This window comes from Pteropus alecto, unplaced genomic scaffold, assembly GCF_000325575.1.
Source record: "Pteropus alecto unplaced genomic scaffold, ASM32557v1 scaffold143, whole genome shotgun sequence".
Classification (NCBI taxonomy): Eukaryota; Metazoa; Chordata; class Mammalia; order Chiroptera; family Pteropodidae; genus Pteropus; species Pteropus alecto.
Window position 1 is genome coordinate 1,428,371 of NW_006434828.1, and position 21,760 is coordinate 1,450,130.

The 21,760-nt window shown below is 53.6% G+C and overlaps 1 protein-coding gene across 1 annotated transcript in view; it reads left to right on the forward strand.

The window, feature by feature from the left end:
- Positions 1–13,115, forward strand: part of AGAP1 (ArfGAP with GTPase domain, ankyrin repeat and PH domain 1) — a 432,072-nt gene extending 418,957 nt beyond the window's left edge. The window contains exons 17-18 of the mRNA XM_025045420.1: positions 1,859–2,081; positions 11,068–13,115. Of these exons, the coding sequence (XP_024901188.1) occupies positions 1,859–2,081; positions 11,068–11,122 (278 nt within the window). The 3' untranslated portion in view covers positions 11,123–13,115. The remainder of the gene's footprint in view (positions 1–1,858; positions 2,082–11,067) is intronic.
- Positions 13,116–21,760: the final 8,645 nt, after the last annotated feature.

The window sequence follows — 21,760 nt, forward strand, 5'->3', positions numbered from 1 at the left end:
TGAATGCCGTGAGCCCCCCGCCACCCGCTGCGATGGGAGGGGGCCCTCGTGGAAGACGCTGTTCACAGGGTGGACTCTTGGCGGGAGATGCCTGCATCGTGTCCAAATGCAAACGCTCCCGCGTCTCAGGGAGGAGCAGGCGGAGGGACCTGGGGTAGCCTCTGGGTGACGGGAAGCTGTGGGCTGGGTCAAGTTTGCCTGGAGGAGAACACAGGATCAGAAGAGACGCCCGCACACCCCCCTGAGGCGCAGGGCAGGTTTGGGGGGGGTGGGGGGGGAGTAGGGAAGGAAACAAAGATGGGGCAACCAGATGAGTGGAGACAGATCGGGGAGGGTCGGGAGGCGGTGTCGTCAGGCGGCGGCGTCAGGCGGTGTCGTCAGGCGGCGTCATCAGGCGGCGTCATCAGGAGGCATCATCAGGCGGCATGCCAAAAGGTGGATAAAATGATGGCCAGACAGGGTCCTTCGGGTTTTTTGCCCGGTGACTGTCTCTCCTGTGCCAGGGGAATGGTGGGGATGGAGGCCAGGTCGTCAGCCCCTGGGAGGCACAGAAGCAGAGGTGGCCAGTGCAGGAGGCGGCTGTGAAGGGGCGTGGAGACAGGTGACACCAGGTGGAGGCGTGCTGGGCCTCTGCCCGCTGTCGGCCACGCCTCCCCTCCCCTCCCACCCCGCGAGGCCCGGGCGCAGCCTCCACGCGGCCTGTAACTACCCTTCAACTACTCTCAACGTTAAGTATGTGTTTCCGTGTTCATTTTTATTGTTATTATTTGGGGCGTTTGTTTTCTCTTCCCAACTGGAACATCCTGAGGTCTCCATCACCACCTTGCTGGGTCCGAATCAGACATTGCGCTAGTGGCTGCCTGGTGTCCGGCGGGTCAGCGTACAGCCATTCCTGGTCCTCTGCCGTCTATGGAATGACCCGAAATAAGCATGTCAGTTGCCTGGGGACTTCTGTCGTTGTTGTTGACTCTTCAGGTGTCCCCAGAGTAAACATCAGTTGTCCCCGGATGACTCGAAAGCCATTGACGGTCAGTGTCAGCCCCATCTCCACAGATGAGCCATACATTCCAGTGTGAAGCCGGCCTTGGGCTCACGTTCTCAGCCGACTGACATCACCCCACGGTGTGTGATCCAGCTCGGGGGGCCTAGGCTCGTCTCTGAACTCATTCCTTGTCCTTGGCGTAGGATCACAGAGGCACATTGCCATTCATTCTGCGAGTCAGGGCCGATGGGACTGGGTAGGGACCCCACCTGGGGACCCTGCCCACCATCTTGCTGCCATGGGGAGTGGAGAACTGGGGGTGGCTTCCGTGGCTACCCCGAAAAAGCATCACCGAAAACCACAGTTCTTCGTCCTGGTATGCCTCTCTTTCCGCTTTGGAATTCGCACACGTGCTCGTCATGTGACTGATGAGAACGTGGACGTGCCTGTGGTTGCAGAAGCAGGTGTGAGGGGCAGTATGTCTTTGGGAATGACCCGGCTGGCCCTCGCCACACCCGCCAGCAGGGGCCGCCATCCACAGTGGATGGCGTGTTTTGTCGTGGCGCGTCTGTCCTCTCGGGGAGAAGGCTGCTGTCGAAGTGTGGGGAAATGAATCTTATTGTGTGGGAAATTCCAAGATCCCAAGGCTTTGGCCAAAGCCAGACATTTAAAAGTAGCCGTCGACAGTCCAGTGTTTTGAGACACCTAAAACAGCACCATGCACTGGCTGGGACGTGATTGCAACCTGTGAGATTCCAGGGGGGACTCTGACCGTGAGCTCCGACCCACGGGCCGCTCCGTCGCTGACACCCTACGGGCAGTGGCGTGAGTGGGGACGGTCTGGTCACGTGTGGCACCCTCTTCCTCTCCCCACAGATCCTAACTGGGCCAGTTTGAACTTAGGGGCCCTCATGTGTATCGAGTGCTCAGGGATCCACCGGAACCTCGGCACCCACCTCTCCCGAGTCCGATCCCTGGACCTGGACGACTGGCCGATCGAGCTGATCAAGGTGATGTCATCCATTGGGAACGAGCTGGCCAACAGCGTCTGGGAAGAGAACAGCCAGGGGCGGACGAAGCCCTCGGTGGACTCCACAAGGTAGGACTGTGGGAAGGGCTGTGTCTCCGGGGAGTCCTGCCAACAGTTAGACAACCGGAAATGACCTTGGTGACAGCCACCGGTGCACCTGCCCTGCCGACCTGCAGGAACACTGGTCAGACCAGCACAGGAAGGTCTGTATTTAAAATGGGTCTTCGACAGACGTGGACAACTCAGAATCCTTAATTTTTTCTGTTTATTTTTACACCGTGGGGACTCTGCTCCCCCTCTTAGAAATGCATTGAGCTTCTAACCTTATAAATATGTCACGTTAATTAATCCATTTCCGATAGGAGTAAGCAGTGCTGTTAGCACCATTTATAACTTCTGATTCTTTAATTTTGTTTTTCCTACATCTTTGATGAGCATCTACTCCGTCGGTTCAGGCACACACACAGTTTATGCTAACAAAATAAATTTAATTTTCTAAAATATATTTCTAACACTTTTAATCAACCAAGTAGGGTGTCATGTATGGTGACTCCTCATTAACGTTAATTGTTACCCAGTGTAAAAAACGCATTTATTTTGAGGCCGTTTAGTCTCTCATTTTTCATTTACAGCTATTATAAACCGTTTTTGAGTACGCATGCATATTTAATGCACCTAAGAGGTGATGAAATGGCACGTCTTCGGAGGACGCCCGCTTCGTAGTGGCGGAAAGGACCATTCATCTCCGTGGGTTTTGAGGAAGAGGCTCCCGCGGGTGCACACCCCACATCCGAAGCAGGGTGTGGGGTTCGCTTGCGGCGTTCACTCCCCAGACATTAGCGCCGTTTAAACTTCTCTGGTTTGCTCTGCTGGAGATCAGACTGCAGGACAGTCCAGGGGGCGGGCTCCGGTCGGGCCACACAGGAGGGACCGGAGATGGGGTTCCTCCCGCCGTGTGCTGGTCACGTGCGGGCAGTGGGTGGACCGCTTCATCAGCGCTGACAAAAACGAATCCCTGGCGCCACCTCCGGTTCACTGCGGAGGACGGAGCCGCTGTGTCCTCTGCCCTGCTTCTCTTTGGGGCGGGGCCCAGCGTGAGCTCGTTTGCCATGGCAGAGGTGTGCTGGGCGGGGCTTTCTGTACGAGCTGCGGCATGTGACGTGAACACGGACAACTTTCTTACGAGCCAGAGAATCGACGCGCTTGAAAAAATTATTTGTCTTGATTTAGCACACAGAAATCAGCTGGGTCGTCCACTCACAACATTCTTAAAAGGTTAATTCTTGTTTTCCTCTCCAGTTTTTCATAGACATAGTTTCTTTGAAGGATATTTGGGTCTGAAAACGAAAAACTAGTGGAAATTGGATTGCACGTGAGTGCAGAAAACAGCGGTTTAAAAAAGTTGGAAAATTAACTTCATGCATTTTTCTGTTTTTGTGTAAAAGGAATGTATATGCTGTTGCTAACATCATGAATTAGAAGGTTTGTTTTTCCATCTGTCAGAATTCGGCGCCTTTAGAATGATTGGAAACAAAGATGTGGGTTAATTTCTTTTTGATGGCTTAGGTGCATTTTACTGGTTTTCTTCCTGAAGGATGTGGGTTAAGTTTTTTACTGGTGACTATATTAATGTCATCCCAGCCACAAGCGACGACCGTGTGCACAGGTGTGTGCAGTTGTGTTCCCATGCGGTGGCCAGGCGCGTGCGCGTGCGCCATTCTGTCCCAGGTAGGGCCGTGCACCTCACGCCTGTGTGTTTCAGAGACGTTTCGGGGCCTTCCTTTCTCACGAGTCGAGCGGCCGCCGTTAAGCACCCCCTGTCCTTTGGTCATGTGTCCTTCCCCAAGGCGCCGTGGGCTGCTTTTCCTCTCGAAGGTGGTGGGGGTGGGGGCAGGTCACCTGGTGTTTCCGGGGTGACTCTGGGATCCCTGAAATCTGTCCGTGTCTAAGAAAGAAACACATATGAGAGTTGAATGGTTCTTTTTTTTGCCTTTTATAATTCTCCCAGGGAGTTTTGTTTTTGTTTTTAATTAAACTCAACACATATTTACTGAGCGCCGTCTCATAGAGAAGCGGTAAATGTCAGTTGTGGCTCTGCAGTGCGTGGCGGCCGTCCCCAGGGCCAGCTCAGGGCGCCGGAACTGGGCAGAATCCACAGAATGGGGGGGGGGGTGCGTGCAGCCGCTGTGCTCCACGGACATTTCGCTGGAGAATCGACATCTGAGCTTTAAAATATGGGGTGATTTCCAGGCCTAAGGGTGTAGGGGCTTTTACCCTGGAGGGTGGGAGTGGCCTCGGCAAACGCAGGAGTGTGATGCCTCGGGGGCGAGTCTGGAAATCTCGAGGCGTCACCCATGGGGCCAGACCCTCTTCGCTGGAGAAGCGACATCTGAGCTTTAAAATGTGGGGTGATTTCCAGGCCTAAGAGTGTAGGGGCTTTTACCCTGGAGGGTGGGAGTGGCCTCGGCAAACGCAGGAGTGTGATGCCTCGGGGGCGAGTCTGGAAATCTCGAGGCGTCACCCATGGGGCCAGACCCTCGGATAAGTGGGAAATGTGGATGTGGGGCAGAGCCAGGGCCAGGGCGAGCCTTCGAGCCGGGGATGATGGAGCAATAGCAACAGGGGGTGGATGGACAGTGAGCCGTCGGGGCCGGTCTGGGTTCAGGTACGGTCCGTCTGTTCCCGAGAGCACTAAAGGCAGCCAGCGGTGTCGCCGGAAGGGATGGAGACGAGGCGAGGAGGCCACGGAGGGCTGTGGTCCTAGTGGAACATGTGCCAGCCTTAGATACACTGTAGAAATGAGAACCAATAGTAACATAGTTGTTATTACATCGTGGTATAACCATGCAGTAACTCACACACCCGCCACCTTCGCTACCTCCTGCGGTTGCTTCAAATAGAGATGAAAAGCTCAAGATTTGGGCCAGAATTTCAACGTCCGTCTGGGATGTGAGACTCGATACCTGGTCAGGATCCTGCCTCCCCAAGACAGGAAGGAAAGACACCCCCCCCCGCCGCCCACCCCTCGGCGTCTCTCTGCCAAACCTGTGATTGCTACAGAAACAGCTGGAGGGGGCTTTTAATGTGGCCCTAAGGTGAAACTAAGAAGAAATATTTCAATAAATTTTTATCTCTATCCAAGGAAGAGCCAAGTGCAATATATGCAGTCGGAGTCTTTGAAAAAGGGCCCAGCTGTTTCCCGAGAAGCTTCGGTCCATTCCATCTTTTTCAGAAGATTCATTCTGACAGTGGAATATAATTAGAAATGTGATGTTCCAGCCCCCAAACACACACACGCGCACACAGAGAGATTGATTGATTCACGAACATGGGAATGTGGAATAAAGCAGATTCTTCTGCAAAGGAGCGACTGGTCGGCCCCCCAAAAGCACCCCGCATCGGAGTCACCCAGACCTGTGCGCGCGATAGGACAGGCGCCTCCGACCAGCTGGCGGCCTTCTGCGGCCGTCCCCGCACCCCGAACCCGTAATTGGTTGCCGGGTCTCAGCCACCCCGAGAGCCGCCCGGCGGTTCAGACTTTGGACAGCGTTGTGATCCATCGAAGCTGACGACGGTGCCGCGTATTGACTTCCCATTCCTAACCCAGCAATCGTTAGTCAGGAAGAGCATCTTTTAATTACTCCCAGGAAGAAGGAAAAAAATCTTTTCGGGTGGATTCTGCAACAACTGCTATTTTTTCCAGTGCATTCGATATTAAATTTATCGTCACAGGAGGGAAGAGGGTGGCCTTCGTCCCCCGCCGTGATGGCGGTTTAATTTGGAGAAGGGAACGTGGGCAGGAGGTCGATGCCTTAACAATTAACTACATCTGGGCTGAAATCAGAATGCCTCTCTCTAATTGCTATTGATACCATTTAAGCTCACACTTAAAATATTGATTTTAAACGGGGATGCTGACGTAGGGTCGTAATGCGACAGAGTTAACTAGGTTTTCAGGGTTTAGGGGGGCACTTTGTGGTCTCCAGGGCCAGGACTCCGGGATACTCAGCCTGTGAGTCTGTGCACGGCACCGTGTAGTTTGTCATCGTACACATGTGGGCCTGGAGCCACCAGGCGGGGCTCTGTGTCCACTGTGAGGACACAGGTTATGACCTTAGAGAGATGTCACCAAGCTCCTCAGTGACCCTTTCAGGTGAAAGAATAAGAAGCTCAGAGGTGGAGGGTGTAAAACAGTCACGCGCCCGCTGATCGAGGGGACACGTGAACGAGCGAACCCGCGGCGGCTCAGCGTCCACCTGTCCGGTGCTCTCGCCACCTCGGGATCCCTCGTGCATCTCCGCGAGGTTGGGACTTTGACAAGCGCAGTACACGGCAGAGCCACGTTGGCAAACCGGTGAGCTCGCCCCACCGTCGGCCACGCCGTGGTCCCCAGCGGCCGGCAGGCTGCGTACCCGTGCGGGCGTTACCCCCGTTCACTCACAAGCCTTCGGGATCGACTGCCGTGGGGATCACTTCCTGCCAGGACCGAGCAGAGCCCTCGGGTGCCACGTGCCCCTTGGCAGCTTCCCTCCCTTCGTCTCCCAGCTTCATGTCTCGGCATTGGGGCGCCCGGCCGTGCAGGTCTGCGGGGACCGGCCACTGTCGCCTGTCCGTGGTGGTGCAGGAGCCCAGAGGAGGAGAATGCTGTTCTCACGTCCGCGAAGAGCCCGTGAGGGAGGCCGCGGGCCCAGCCGACGTCGCATCCGCCTCCCGTTCCGCCTGGAGGCAGCTGGTTCTGCGTTCACTCCTTTCCCTCGATTAGCATCCTCTCTCTCTCTCTGTCTCTCTCTCTCTGTCTCTCTCTCTCTCTCTCTCTCTCTCTCCCTCCCCCCCATTATCCGCCAGTTCACCTGCGCACCTCAACTCCCCTCTTGTCTGAACTTATAAAAGGACAGCACTTCGGGAGGAAGACTCGGAGCCGGACGTCGGGAGTCTGCGTGGGAGAGTGTGGCCACGCACTTGTCGCCGGAACGGCCCGCCCAGTGACCCGGGGTCCGCTTCTCTTTGATTCCAGAACGCCGCTTTCATCTTATTTATGCACATGGAGATATTGATAAAGGGAAAATGTATCCAAACTGAAAATAATTGGATCCCCACCGCTAACTCTGAGATATTAAAAGCAGTACCACTTGGCCACGTCTTTGTCTCGGTAGGTTTGATCATAAGATCACAATATAGTAATCTCGGGCTCAAATTTCTGGCATGGAGATGTCCTATTCCAAATGGGGCCTCGGGGACACCAGTGCCCGCAGCCCCGGGATTGTCTCATCTTATTATTTTTCAACAGTTCTTGGCCCGCCGAGGTCAATGTTTTGTCTCTTTTGAGTGTTCCTCTATGCTTGAAACCTTTTCCTATTTTCTTTCTTTAAAAAAAAAAAGAAAGAAAGAAAGAAAAGAAAAGAAAATGGGCAGGGGGAGAAATAGGGGGAAAAAAATAAAAAAAGAGGACTTTGCAGTGATGACCAGAACCCATCTGCGGTCGGGTGGCATCTGCTCCCCACATGTCACTTCTCTCATTAACAAGCAATTGAATTAATTAAATGCTACTCAGAACACGCATAACAAGCTACCGGCAGTGTCCAAATTAGCACTGATAATCAAGGATGATTTCCTTTATTATCCTGCTAAGTGGCGTGCAGACTCTCATCTCCCTGTCTGCGCTCAGTTATTTACATACCCCCAGCTTCTGCCTTTGGAAGCGGAGGTTATCTTACCTAGTTAATTTGCCACGATCACCGAGCACGGCCGACGGACGCCCTGCCCCCGCACCGCCACCGCCTGCCCCCCTCCCCGCCTGCCCTTCCCCGGCCCCAGCCTTTGTAGCTCAAGCTCACTGATAAATTAAAGGCCACCCCTGTGGTCTCTCAAGTGAGTAATAGAGGCAGAAATTTCATTTTGCAACTGGCTGATTTAATGATCCAAAGGGTAATTAATGGCCTGATTATCTTAATGTTAAATGTGTCCAGCAGCAATTACCGTGACCTCCCGCGTGTCAAGGTCCGGGCTGTGCTCCTCTTTCAATTAAGTTCTCTGGGGCTTAATGGTACGAATAAACTCCTCTGATTCTGTCATTCCGGACAGGCGCAGAGGGTTCGGGGAGCTGGGGGCTCGCCGGGGGTTTTAATCAGCCTGTCTGTCTTCTGTGCCTGCGACCGGCACACACAAGGACAGCGTAACTTTCTTCTTCCCTGGGCGGGCCCACCCCCCACACACGCTTTCCGTTGTTTTGTTTTATGATTTTCCCGTATTTATTTCGGGGCTCTGAGGGAGAATTCAGTTTGCGGAGGAAGCCGCTGTGCTGCTCCGTGAGGCTCGTCTCTTCCAATATAAATTATCATGTGCGCGCCGTGGTTTTCCCGTTTGACAGGCTTAATTAATTGGCAGGAGCCCCCGAAAATGACAGTGCCACTAATTGCAACTCAGAGTGAATTTCTGTCATCGCGGCGTGCCTGTCGGCGGCCATGCCTTGGCCCTCGCCCGCAGAGCGGCCCAGCCTCCTGGCCTCCTGGCCGGGCAGGGACAGTGTCCTGAGCAAGGGGCGCCGGAGGCAGACTCCAAGCAGCCGGGGGTTTGCAGGCGCACTCTGCGTGCGGCGGTGACATTTCCTGCCGATGAAGTTCATACTCCCGCAGCTCAGCGAATGTAGCCGCTGCGTGGGGACCTCGGGGTTCACTTCAGGTATTCTAGCAACTTCCCGCGGCAGGCCAGCCTGGGATGCCTCCGAGCGCCGTAACGCACCCAGTGACCACTCTCCACTGGGTGGCCCTCGTTAGCACGTCGCTAAATCCGCTCGCGCCTAGTGGGGCTCTGCGCCCAGATCAGGAATGTTCCACCGTAAACACTCAGGCAGTTAGGGAAATGTACAAATGAGGGATCCAAGCGCGTTGACGCTGCCTCAAAAATCATACCTCTGGATCGCGGCCGATGGCAGATGCGGCGACTCACCCCGGCCGCCGCGGCCGGGGGCTCGGTGGGGGCCCGCGCTCAGCCCGCACCCGCTCTGCGATGCAGCTCTGGGGTGGACCAGCTCTAGTTAGGAGAAAGGTGAATTTAAGAAGGGTCTCCATAAAGGTGAGCAAAACAGGGTAGCTTTTGAAAGGATAACGGCCCCTGCCCTTTGCCTCGGAGCCAGATGGACAGATCCGCTCTCGGCTCGTTAGGGCCTCACAGGGCCCGGCGGCTTCTTTGATCTTGCAGGAGACCAAATGTGAGCTGGGAGCCAGCTCTGTGACCGGGAGGGCTGTCACGGGCTGAAAATCCCTAGCGTTTACTCTCTGAAATGGAGACAATTAAGGAGTTTTTGGTGGTTTTTTTTTTTTTATTTTTAAGAATTTCTATTATCCGGTCAGTGGAAGCGCGAGGCATCAGCGGGCATCAGCTGGCTTCCGGTGCCCCGGCCACGTGCGGGGCTCCGTCCGTCCGTGAGCGTCTGCGAGGGAAGTCAGTGCGCACGAACCTGCCGGCGCTCGGGAGGCGCCCTGCACGCGGGCCCGTGAACGCTCTGACCGGCCGCCCCGTTGCGGTCCCTCCAGCAGCAGGGCACGTGCGGGGGTCCTTCCTTTCAGTGCCGTTTCGATCATTCTGCAGCAGAAACTCTCCTCCGAGGACCCGTTCGCCTTCCTCTTCCCAGTAACGAAGGAGTCAGAGGAACCAGCCTGCGTGCGGGCTTCCCAGCGCCCTGTGCCTCTCCTGAGCACGGGGCCGACCTCTGACCGGCCACGAGCCCCGCTTTCTAGGTGTGAAGATCGTGAAGTTAAGGTCCTTCGGTCACTTGTCCAGGGTCCAACGGGACTGTAGGGCGGGTCGCCCGAACCCAGGACCCGACTCCTGAAACCCATCCTGGTCCCTCTCTGGTCCTCATCCCGCTCAGCATCGCATGGCCACTTCCAACGGTCAGACGCAGCAACACATACACACACACACATTTCTATGTACGTATATATATGTATGAAATTGACGTAAGCATACTATGTATAATAGCATAACTACATTATCTTTCAGCTTATAAAAGCTGGTAACCTCACTCGCGGTAACTTTAAGAAGAAGAATAAAGCATCATCCATTTAGTCTGCTTTCGTGAGGCGAATCTGACTTTTTAAGTCACACAGTCATGATTCCCAAGTCTTAATCCTCTGTAGTTGATGCTGATCCTACGAGCTTCCATGGAAAATAGCGCCGAGACCTCTGGATACCCGGCTCGGCCAGTAGGGTCCGGGGGCTCGAACCCCAGCCCTTCCCCTGACCACATCCTCCCACCTGAGCCTCCCTCTGTGCATGTCCCTGACTCCGCTGACTGCTGGAAACGCTCAGCTCGTACTTTAGACAGCCTGACGGTCGTGTGTGTTACCTGCGAGATGAAATGTGGAATGGGCTAGAGGGTCTCTAGTGCAGGTGTGTGGCCGGCATCTTCTGCAATTTTAATTTTTTTAACAACCGGAACGTTTTCTTAGGTGAGACGAGCCATCATGTCCACCCACTGGATCGTGTAGATTTAATACTAAAAGAAAACAATATTTGCGACGTTTCCTGGGATCCTTTTTACCTGGAAAACTTGACCAGCTTTGTCCCTGGTCTTTCCTGCTGGCAGTGAGAGAGAGAAGTCCTTTGGTGCTGGAGAGAGTCTGCTAAGTAGGAGCTACGGTCCGTATTTATTTTGCTTTGTGTCTGTAGAGGGGTTTATTTCAGCATCACCTAGAAATGCACATTCTGGGGCCTCACCCCAGGCCCATCCAATCAGGATCCCTGGGGTGGGGCCCAGCAATGTGTTAGAATTCTCTGGGTGATTCTTACGCACATTAAAGTTCGGGGAGCACTGGTCTACAGCGAGCAGTATAAACAAATGTCCACAACCCTGCCCGGAGTCCCCCTCCCTGTCTGAGCTCAGGTCCCTGAACTTTATTTTTCATTTCTTGAGACCAAGGTGCGCGTCTTCATTTTTTACCTGACATCTCCGGTGTACCGTCCCAGCGAGGGCCGCCACCCACAGAGAGTGTCACGGCATCTGGCCCCAGTGCAAGATGATGATACACTCTGATCCAGTGTCGTTTTCCCCCAGGAATGCAAGGTCGGCTCAATACACGAGAATCAGTCAATGCCACACAACACACTAATGGAACAAACGACAAAGCTACGCGATCATCTCAAAGAGATGCAGAAAATACAGTTGACAGATTTCGGTGCCCTTTCACGATGCAAACTCTCAGCAAACTGGGACTCGGGGGGGAACTTCCTCAGCCCGATGAAGGCCGTCCGTGAAAAACCCAGAGCCGACACCGTCGTTCACAGTAAAGCACTGAAAACATCCGCTCGTAAGGTCAGAAACGAGTCCAGGGGAGTCTCTGTCACCACCTGTATTCAGCTTCGGTTCAAACCAGGAAAATAAGCGAGAAAAAGAAACCAAAGACGTCTAGATTAGAAAGGAAAAGGTAAAACGATGTTTGCAGATGACGTGCTTTTGTGTATAGAAAACCTGAAGGAATCCACACTGAACGATCAGAGCTGATTCGATGAGTTCAGGAAGATGAAGGAAACGAGATCAATCCACAGAACTCAGCTGTGCTTCTGCACGCTAACAGTGGACACCTCGAAATAAAAATAAGGGCACCATTTCAATTGCAGCGGCATCAGAAAGAAAAATATGCTTAGGAATAAATGTAACGTATGTATCGAAGACTACGGAGCATCGCTGAAAGAAAGCGAAGGAGACTTAAATTGGCAAGACGTCTGTGTTCATGGATCGGGAGCCTGAATGTCGTTAAGACAGCAGTCCTTCCCAAACCGATGTGTAGAGTCAACACAACCCCTGGCAGAATCACAAACGCTTTTTTTTTTTTTTTTTAAAGAACTGGACAAGCCAATTCTACACTTTATATGGAAATTCGAGAGACCCCCCTCAGACAGGCAAAACAATCTTGAAAAAGAATAGCAAAGTTAGAGGACTCATACATCCCGATTTCAAAACTTACTGCAAAACGACAGTAATTCAAGATCGCGCGATACTGGCGTGAGAATAGGCATATAGATCAGAGGAATAGGTGAAGTAAATAAGCCCGTACGTCTGCGATGAATTGATTTCCAACAGCGATGCGCAGACAACCCGACGAGGGAAGAATGGTCGTTTCAGCGCGCGGTGCTGGGACCGCGGGGTGCGCCCGTGCGAAAGGAGGCGGTCGGACCTCTCCCTCACGTCACGTACAGAAATCAGCGCCAAAGCAGCCCAAGACCCGAGCGTAAAAACAAGCTGTAAAACTTTTAGGAGCGAACAGGCACATCTTTGATACCTGAAGCACAAGCAGCAGAAGACCTCGATCAATTATACGTCATCAAAATTTAAAAATGTGGTGCTTTCAAGGACAATATCGAGAAAGTAAAAAGGCGCAGAATGAGCAAAAATACTTGAAAACCATATATCTAGTAAGAGCCTGGCATCCATAATATATAAGGAATGTGTACTACTCAGCAGCAGAAGACAAATAACTCAATTTTAAAATGTGCAAAGAATGTGAATCAACGTTTCCCTAAGGAAGACATACAGATAGCCAATGAGCACACGAACGTACGTCAGACATCGCTACTTCCTAGGGAAATGCAGGTCAAACCCACAGTGAGGTACTGCCCCACACCCCCCGCGACGGCCATCATAAGGGACAGTGGCCGGTGGGGCGGGTGTCGGGGATCAGAAGGCTCGCATGCTGCCAGGGAGGCTTAAATGGCAGTCACTTTGGAAAATACCCTGACAGCTCCTCAAAAAACTCGAACCTAGAGTTACCTTGTGACCCGTCCGTTCCACCCTAGCCTAGGTGCGTACCCAAGAGAAACGACAACACATGTCCACTCAAAATGGGTACACGCGTGTTCTTAGCAGCATTAGTCATAATAACCAAAAAGTGAAAACAAACCAAATAGCCGCCGAATGAAAACGGATAAACAGAAGGTGATACGTCCTGCTTGGAATGTTACCCAGACGCAAGGAGCGAGGACCACACGCCACGGGGACGAACCTCGAAAGCCCCACGCGAATGGGGCCGGATGCCGAAGGCCACCTACTGTGTGGTTCGTTTGTACGGCACAGCCAGAATAGGCCGGTCCACGGAGACAAGGCGGACTGGTGCTTGCCGGGGGCTGGGGGGAGGGGCAGTGGGTACAGCCGGTGGCTGCTCAGGGGCACAGGTTTTCTTTGGGGGACCGTGACAATCGTGGTGGAGATGGCTGTACAGCCTTGTAAATATTAAAAACATTTAATTTTTTATTTGAATATTTAAATATTAACCACTGAATTGTGTACACTTACAGGTGGGTTTTATAGTGTGTGAATGATTTCAATTTAAAAAAAAAAAAGACAAGGAGGAATTTTCAAGAGCAGATGGGGCCGGGCATTCCACAAAGAATATTATTTAAATATTAGCCACTGAATGAATTGTGTACACTTAAAGGTGGGTTTTATAGTGTATGAATTATTTCAATTTAAAAAAAAGACAGGGAGGAATTTTCGAGAGCAGATGGGGCCGGGCATTCCACAAAGAATATTCTGGGCAGAGGTGCAGAAGCACTTGAGATGGCTGAAGCTCAGCGGGGCTGCTAGGCCAGCACGTCCGTGTCCTCCTCTGTCACGGGAGCTCGTGGAGGAGCGTGTCCAGCATGTGCTCCAGGCAGGATTGACAAAACAACGTGCACTGGGGAACAGAGCAAAGGACAGTGAGGCCAGGTGGGAGATGGTGCCCCGTGTCCACAGTGAGTCCGAATCCACGATAATCGCCACCAGATGCCGAGGGCCCTCGGGGAACCTGTGAAAGGCCAGGCGCATCACAGCCATGGATGGCCTCATGGCCACAGGACAAACCAACGTCGTTCCCCACTTTGATGGACAAGGAAGCTGGCGAGTGCAGGCGCCAGAATCCAGCCCAGGTCCTGCTGGCCGCACAGCCCCCCTGGGAGGCCAGAAGGTTCAGGGGGCCTGGTCTCCCCATCAGGACCCCCCCAAGCTGGCGGCCTGGGGAAGACAAGCATCCATGACGGGATTTAGTCTCTCTCTTCGGTCACTGGGCCTTTATGACCAGCAGAATAAAACAAGGTAATTTCCGTCATAAAACCCTCGCAGTTTGCTCTCGTGTTAATAATGGTAGAAGGGGCACACGTCTGTGCCCAGCGACGCTGACCGGTGGTTAAGCAGCCGCCCGGCACGGCTGAGCCCCCGCCTGTCCAGTCGTGGCTTCGGAGCAGGATCTCTGGGCTTGGGGGCACACCGCCCACAGCCAGCGAGACAAAGCCAGCCCCACACCCCCCACCCCCGGCTGCAAAGCCCTGGTTTCTCTGAGCAGTTGATTGTGAGAACAATGGTGGCCCCAGCATTAAAGCTTCAAATAATTGTCATTTGTAGCTGATACGAAATTTCATGAAGCTGGGCTCTAGGAGACTGGCGACTTTACCCAGATACACATCACTCCGTCTTAGGGACCCAGTCAGATAAAAAGCGTCTCTAACATGCACGACCAAATTCAGACGACCCTGGAGAAGAGTTGTGATGACTCGCCTGTGACGTTGTCCTCAAGGACCTCCAAGGGCTGCCCCGAATGTTTGCGCACCGACCCCCACGATCTTAAGGAAAGCAGGAGGTACCTCTCTAAATCAGAGAAGAGGACAGCCAGGAAGGGGGGTGCTGGCCTGCCGTCTGACCCAGCGCCTCGGGCCGTGCCTGAGCTCGCCGACTTGTCACCCGGCGGCAACTAAGAGCAGCTGAGCACACGGCTTCTGAGCATGGAACCTGCTGATGACCACAGCCCACGCATCGTGCCTTCTGCTCCTCCAGTGGCGTTCAGCCCGGGATGCATTTGGAAGTGACCGTGGGGCCGGGGGTGCGACTGGCATTTAGTCCTCAGAACCCAGGGTGCTACAGCTCCTGACGCCTCTATGGAAAGAGTCGCTTTGCCCAAAATGCCAGTAGCTCTCCTGTGGGGTAGCCAACCAGAAACCGAACCCATGCCGCAGCCCCGTGAGCCAGAGTCCGTTCTGTCCCGCAGATGGCCGGCATCCGGCAGGCGACTCACCCCCAGGCCCCAAAGAATCCAGTATCTTCCGCAGGAGATTTTTTCTGCGGACACGGAACGGACGAACTGAGAAAGATAAAGACACTTCCGTTCTAAGATGCCAAACTATACCGTTCTAAACGTATTAAATGAAAATATGAATAATAGCATATTTCACAAAGTTCCATGGGAAACATAGTAGCTGCTCAGTAATTATTTGAGTGATTGTGTCAGATGGACTCCAGGTGGCTCAAGTTCAGGCTCAGGTTCAACTAACCAGGGTCAAATCTCAGTTTGCCGCTGACTTGCTGTATATCCTGGGTGGTTTGACCTCTGCGCGCCTCATCGCCCCATCTGCAAAGTAGAGATAATCATCGTACCAGCCTCCTAAGGATGATTTTGAGAACTAAATGAGCATTATGTGTAACCGTGCTGAATACCTAATTTTCTACATAAAGGTCTGAATTCTAAATAAATGTCATCTATTAGTTTAGTAAGGAAAAATCACTTCGCTTTTAAAGGAGAAAATTTTCTAAGAGTTTTGATACTTCGGGGTTAAGTTCGATAAGCTCATTAAGAAATTCCCGTGTACACGTCGTATTCGCTACAGTGTCCAAAATCAAGTGATCAGAGCGTTTCATCAGTATCTACAGGGATACTGTGCACAGTGCCAGCCCCTTGAGACAGACAAGAAGGCTGTTTCTGGAAAGACATTTCAATTGTTGTCTTATGACGTAGTGTAAAGTAGCATATGTTACTAAATCTTGGTGCTTAAGCTGGAGGGTAGTACTTACCTGAAGAAGAGAAGGACGTGCTATTTCTTGGCCAGTTTGGGGGCAGCCGCCTCATGTCCCAGAGAGACGTTCTCTGTGCCCTTTGCAATATGCCTGCTCTGTGCATATGAGGTGACACTCAGGAGTCATGAGCGATTTCCGGGTGTGGTCACAGAAGACCAAGAGCAGTCACCATCCCGGGCTATTTGCCCTGTGTTCCAGACCACAGCCGCTGGACTTTCAAGGTCAGCCATCGGCCTTGTGCTGGCTGGTCTGGCAAGGGGAAGTTGCGTGTGGTGTATATTCCTGTGAAACGGAGTAGCTGTTGCTGAAATCAAATAATTAGCTGCAAATCAGTGTGCGACATCTAATGGGTATAAAAGATAGTTGTGTTTCTTAAAATGATGCTGCTTCGTTCCACGGACAGGTGCCCGTGCCCACCCCCACCCCCCGCTTCCCCACCCACACGGCTGGTCAGCAAAAATGGGAGAAACCTTTCCGGGAGGAACCTGGCAATGTGTACGAACAGCCCTTAAAACAAGATGCTTTTTGGCTCAGCAGTGCCTCTCCTGACGTTTATTGTGGGAAATCGAAGGATCTCTGAAGAGATCGAGCGGCACAGGTGTTCACTGTGTCACTGTCCCTAGAGTGAAAAGTTTTAAATAAAGCAAGAAGCCAAAACAGGTGATTAAATGAGTTGCTTGTTTTAACACGTAAATATTTATTTACATAATATAAAATAGATATGCGGTCGCGGTACGCGGTACACACGGTGAGATGTTTCGAAGCCTTTGAAAATGGTGCCACTGTGAAGGCAGCGTCGGGGAGCGGCGGTCACATGAGTTAGGGGCGTCTTATGAATCAGAACGTACCAGACGTTCATTTTGAATTTCTAGAGGGTAGGGCTTTGATCTAGTCTTATTTATTGCTCGTCGCTATTTTTTAATTCTCTACCGTTTAAAATTTCAGTCAGTTTTTCTTTAGTAAGACGTCTATGAGACGGAAGCCTAGAAGGGCCAGGGAGGTGTTGGTGGCCCAGACACGCACGTGACCATGCTCTTTAGGCAGCATGAGAACGCCAGATGGGCGTGCCGCCCCAAGGGCACCCTCGCCAGGAGCCCTGGCACCCGCTGAAGGACCATGGCCCTGGGACTCGAGCCGTGCAGCCCTGGGCCAGGCCCTTCCCAGGCCGCAGTGTCCCGTTTTGTAAGCGGACCTGGTTCTCTTTTCGTTCCCGTAGCCTAGGGGTGCGGGTGGGGCGGCGTCCGGAATGTCACGTTCACCCACCTGTGTGGTTAGTGATGAGAATGAGCCGCATTTAAATAGACCGATTCTCAGGGCCCGTGTGCAGGCGAGGGACACCTGTGAAGCCGAGTCCCTTCCAAGGGTGAGAGAAACAGAGTTGCCACATACCCAGCAGCTCCTCTCCCAGGCCTGGGCACAAGAGAAACGAAGACGTTTCCATGAAGGAGAAACCAGGGCACTAACGTTCAGAGCAGCGCAGCTCCCCGGAGCGAGAAGCAGAGGTGACCCACGCGTCCGTCGCCTGCTGAGGAGCTGCTTCAAGTGTGGCCTCTCCGCTCGGCGGGGCGTCACCGGGCGGCATGGAGGAGGTGGCACGCCGAGCCACGCGGCGTCACCAACGATCTGGAAAACCTGCCGGGTGCAGGACGCCGGTCGCGCAAGACCCCGTGTCGTGGGACTCTGTCTATACGAAGCGTCCGGAACGGGCAGCAGAGGAAGTCGGCTGGCGGCCGGGGGTGGTGCGCGGGGAGGCCTCGGGGAACGGGCAGTGACCGCTAAGGGTACGGGATTTCTTTCTGGGGTGACGAAAGGCTCCCGAATTGATGGCGGTAGTGGTCGCACAAGTGTGAAAATGCTAAAACTGTTAAATTGCACACTTCGAAGGAGCGGATTGTACGGTGTGCGAATTACATCCCAGGAAAGCGGCCAACGGGAAGAAATACGCCGGCCTTTTAGGTGCGAAAAGCCAAAGACAGCATGTTCTGAGGTTCGAAGGGAAGCTGGAGAAAGTCTCGTTTCCGAGGCAGAGACTTAGGCGGAGACTCAGAGGGGAGGACAAGGCAGAGACACCTGTCACCACTCGGATGACGGAAGTTAGTCTCCTGCGAAGACCTCACGTTTGCATATAAAATTGCATATAAAAGTGTCCTGGTCTCAAAGCACAGCAGCTTCAAGCAAGGAAGTCACCAAGTGCCTGGCACGTGTCTTTCTTGGCCAGCGAGGAGAGCAGGTCACGCTTTGTCTCTGGGCCTCGGGCCTGGCTCTGCCTGGCCACCCCCCCGCCGTGGATCTGCTAGACTCCAGGCCTCGGCCCCGCCCCGCACGAGAGTGTGCTTTTCCGACAGGTTCCCGGGTCAGGCAGGCGCTGCTGGTCCAGGGGATGCTCTTGAGGTGGCTGTTCCAGGACCGCCCAGCCATGGCTGCCGGCTGAAACCCTCCGGGAGCTCGAAAGCTTCCCGAGCTGGGTCCCCTGCAAGGACCACAGTTGGACGGAAGTGAGGGTCGCACATGGAGGAGTTTGCGAAGCTCCCCAGGTGCTCAGGACGTAGAGCGAGGTCGAGAGCTCTGCCCGACACCCAGGAATCAAGGTGTGAGGAGGGGTGCGGGGAGTTCGTGTCCAGGAAGAAGCTGACGGGTGACACGGGAGCCCGCAGCTGGCTAAGAGGGAGCAGGGAAGGGCCTGCGACCCTCGTGGAGGTGGCCTCGTGGTCCTCAGTAAGCCTTAGCCGCCCACCCTGGGTAAATCGACCCGAGCCTTGGCGAGCGGGCGAAGGAAGCAGGTGTGAAAGAATAGTAAAGCAAACCTTCGGGGCTGGCCGTGGTTTCTGTGCTCGTCCTCACGGGGCCCTCCCCGGCTCTGTCACTGGCTTTTGTAGGTTAGAGTAGTTCAGTGCCATGTCATTAAGATTTCTGCCTCTGCCGAGTACCCGGGTTCGGATGCTGGCTCCCCGCTTACCAGCTGTGTGACCTTGGGCAAGTCCTTTCTCCGGACCTTGGTGTCCTCATCCGCACCCTGGAGAGGAGAATGTGTGCATCACCTGTCTATCCCGAGCTCTGGAAGAGTGTGAAGCCCCACCTGTAACACCTGGGGCAGTAAATGGTGTGCTTGGTGACTGGGTCCCTGGGCCCAGATTGCACTGGATCTCTGCCTCATCCCTGTTTTGGTAAAAGGCCTTCTACCTTGCTCACCTTCCCGAGGCCTGGGGTCCCGCCTCAGGCTATCCCAAGACCTTCACCATCAGCGCCTCCCGCCTGGACCAGCAGAGCCGGCCTCCTCCTGCCAGCCTCCCCCAGACCGCCTGCCCCCACAACCCCACCTTCAAACCCCAGCCCTTTCCCCAAATGCAGACCTGGTGAGGCAGCCCCGGGACTGGCCAGGCTTTGCCTGTATCTGCTGACTCATTTCCAGAAAAATCAGAGCTGCCCACCTCCCAAAGTGACTCTGGACACCCTGAGAGAGGGCGGGGAGATGGTGGAGACGGTGCCGGGAACAGACAGCCCGTGATTTCCGACCTCCAGACAGTCTTTCAGAGACGGCCCTCCTTGTTAAACATCCAGGGACAGTTTTCATTAGACGTTTGTCCTGCTGTCCTTGGTCGTGAATCCTTTCCAAACTAGAATGTCCACACCAGCTGCCCGGGAGAGGGGGCAGCCTGGCGCACTCGGGACCCCAGTGAGAAACCCAGGATTCCTGGCCCATTTGGTGACAGGTCAATGCAGGTCACGTAACTTCTTCTAACATAGTGTCCTCTGCAAAGGGAGAGGTCGAGCAGAAGGCCACCAGGAGTCCCTTCTGGCTTGAATGTCTGCAATTCTCTCGTCTTTCTTCCCATTTAGAACCAACTAGAAAAGGTTTAGACATTTCTTCAGTGTGCGTTAGACTGAGTGTAGGCCGAAGACGCCACGTGAAAGAGACTTCTCCAGCCCTCCGTTTAATCAGCCTCTTCATCATCGGGCTCACGGGTAAAGGTACCAAGGTGTTAATTCACATTAAGCCACTCTAGGAAGTTAATGACCGGTTTTTATCTGGCCCGGCACAGGCTGTTCTTAATTTCCAAAAGTTTAAGCTCAGCAATTTCAAGTTCATTTTGAAAATCAGGAGAGCCCACCTGCTCTTGCTCAGGAGGTATTTCTGAACCACAATAGACGTGTGGAAATGTTATGAAAATTTCATTGAATTAGTTGAACGGTGCCCAAAAATCACTTCGGCGCAAAGCGCTCCCTCCGGTGAGTTTTTTGTTTGCAGTTTTCATTTACTTCACAGTCGTCCGTGGAATGGACAGAAAGGCTTGAGCCGTCAGTGGAAGGAGCCAGAAGCCAAAGACCTGCGTAGCGCGTGGTTTCATTTCTGTAAAACGTCCGGAAAAGGTGAACCTACGCGATGGAGCGGATTAGGGTGGTTTGGAGTGGAAGTGAGGCTCGCCCGCAGGGAGACGTGAAGGCCGTTTTGGGGGCGATAGGAAGGTTCTAAAACCTAGTTGTGGTGAGGGGTGCGTGGCTCTGTAGATTTACTCAAAGTCATTGAGTCGTAAACTTAAAACAGGTGGATTTTATGGTGTGTAAATGACACCTCAATAAAGCTGTTAGGGAAACAAAAGGACTGAGGACTGGTCACCCCCACCCCAGGGGCTCCGAGTTTATTAAGAAAACTGAAGAAAACACGGGACAAAAAAGAGGCAGCGTCCGCGGTTGCTGAAGCCACTGCAGGTCCCCTGCTCCGGTGGGCACAGTGACCGGTATTCCATCCCGGGATGAGGACGAGGGCAAGGCCGGGTCTTTGGGTAAATGTGGCACCTGCCGGGGCCTCTTCAGTACTGGGAATGGCCTGAGGTCCCTCTCCAGGGACCCCCCAGTAGGAGCCCTTCTCCTCGGCTGCCACAGCAGGCCTGTCACGTTGTCATGCCCTTCACAGATGCCCCTCCGTCTCTGACAACGCGAACTGCCGTGTGAACTGCCCGACGCGTCGTAAAGATACCACCATGGGGCGTAGGTTTGAAAGCTTGTGCGGGGTCAGTGGCTCAGAATCAGACATTTATTTGGAGAAGAAAACCATTCAGAGGAACCTCGATGGGAAAAACACAGCAGCGGCCACGGGGCAGAAGGCGTTAGTCACATGGCCACGTGGTGACGTCCGCACGCAGGCCCCGGGGACTGCAGGGGCCAGTGCCAAGGCCCCTCCTTTCTGGTAGTGGCCTCCTTCCATACTCACTTCTCAGGAAGATCTAGAAATAAAAATAAGATTCTTTTCACAGTAGGAGACTGTTACATGGGGTTTTTTTAAGTCTCAAGAACAGCTACTTCCTGAGTGTCTTACACGTGGGCCATAAACCGTCCGGACCGCCCGGGACCGTCCGGACCGCCCTTCCCTGCTCTGCCAGGACCCAGACGCCGCGTCAGAGCCGCGACTTCCAAAACGTACGCCTGTGAATTTTGATTCCAGCGGACGCTAACGGATGTTTCTGGAAAAAAGAGGGGTGTTTGAGAACGGAAGGAAACAAGATTAAAGTGGCCGCTTTCCTCACTGCACAGTTTCCCACGCGTGCCAGGAGCGACGTCTGCTGGGAACACCCAGCCCCGTGCAGTTTCCCGGACTCCGTGACTCGGAACCCTTCCCGAAGAGGCACCTCCTCAAGGTCAAGCGCTGCCTCTTTGGGCGGTGACCGTGCCCACCGGACAGCTGAAATGGGTCCGTAGACACACACATCTGCGAGTCCACCCCCAGTTAGTGTTTATGTATTAGGTACCGTCTCCCTTCGCAAAATTCTTGAAAGAAAGCTTGCTCTAAAACCATCTTAAAGCCTTTTCGAGGCCAGCATTACACCAGGGACCTCTCCCCGTGCCATTCTGTATTTCTCGTAAAGCATGTTGTTAATGGGGGCACAAGAATCCGTCTGGTGATGGAGCCATCAGTTACTCACTCGCCTTTGGA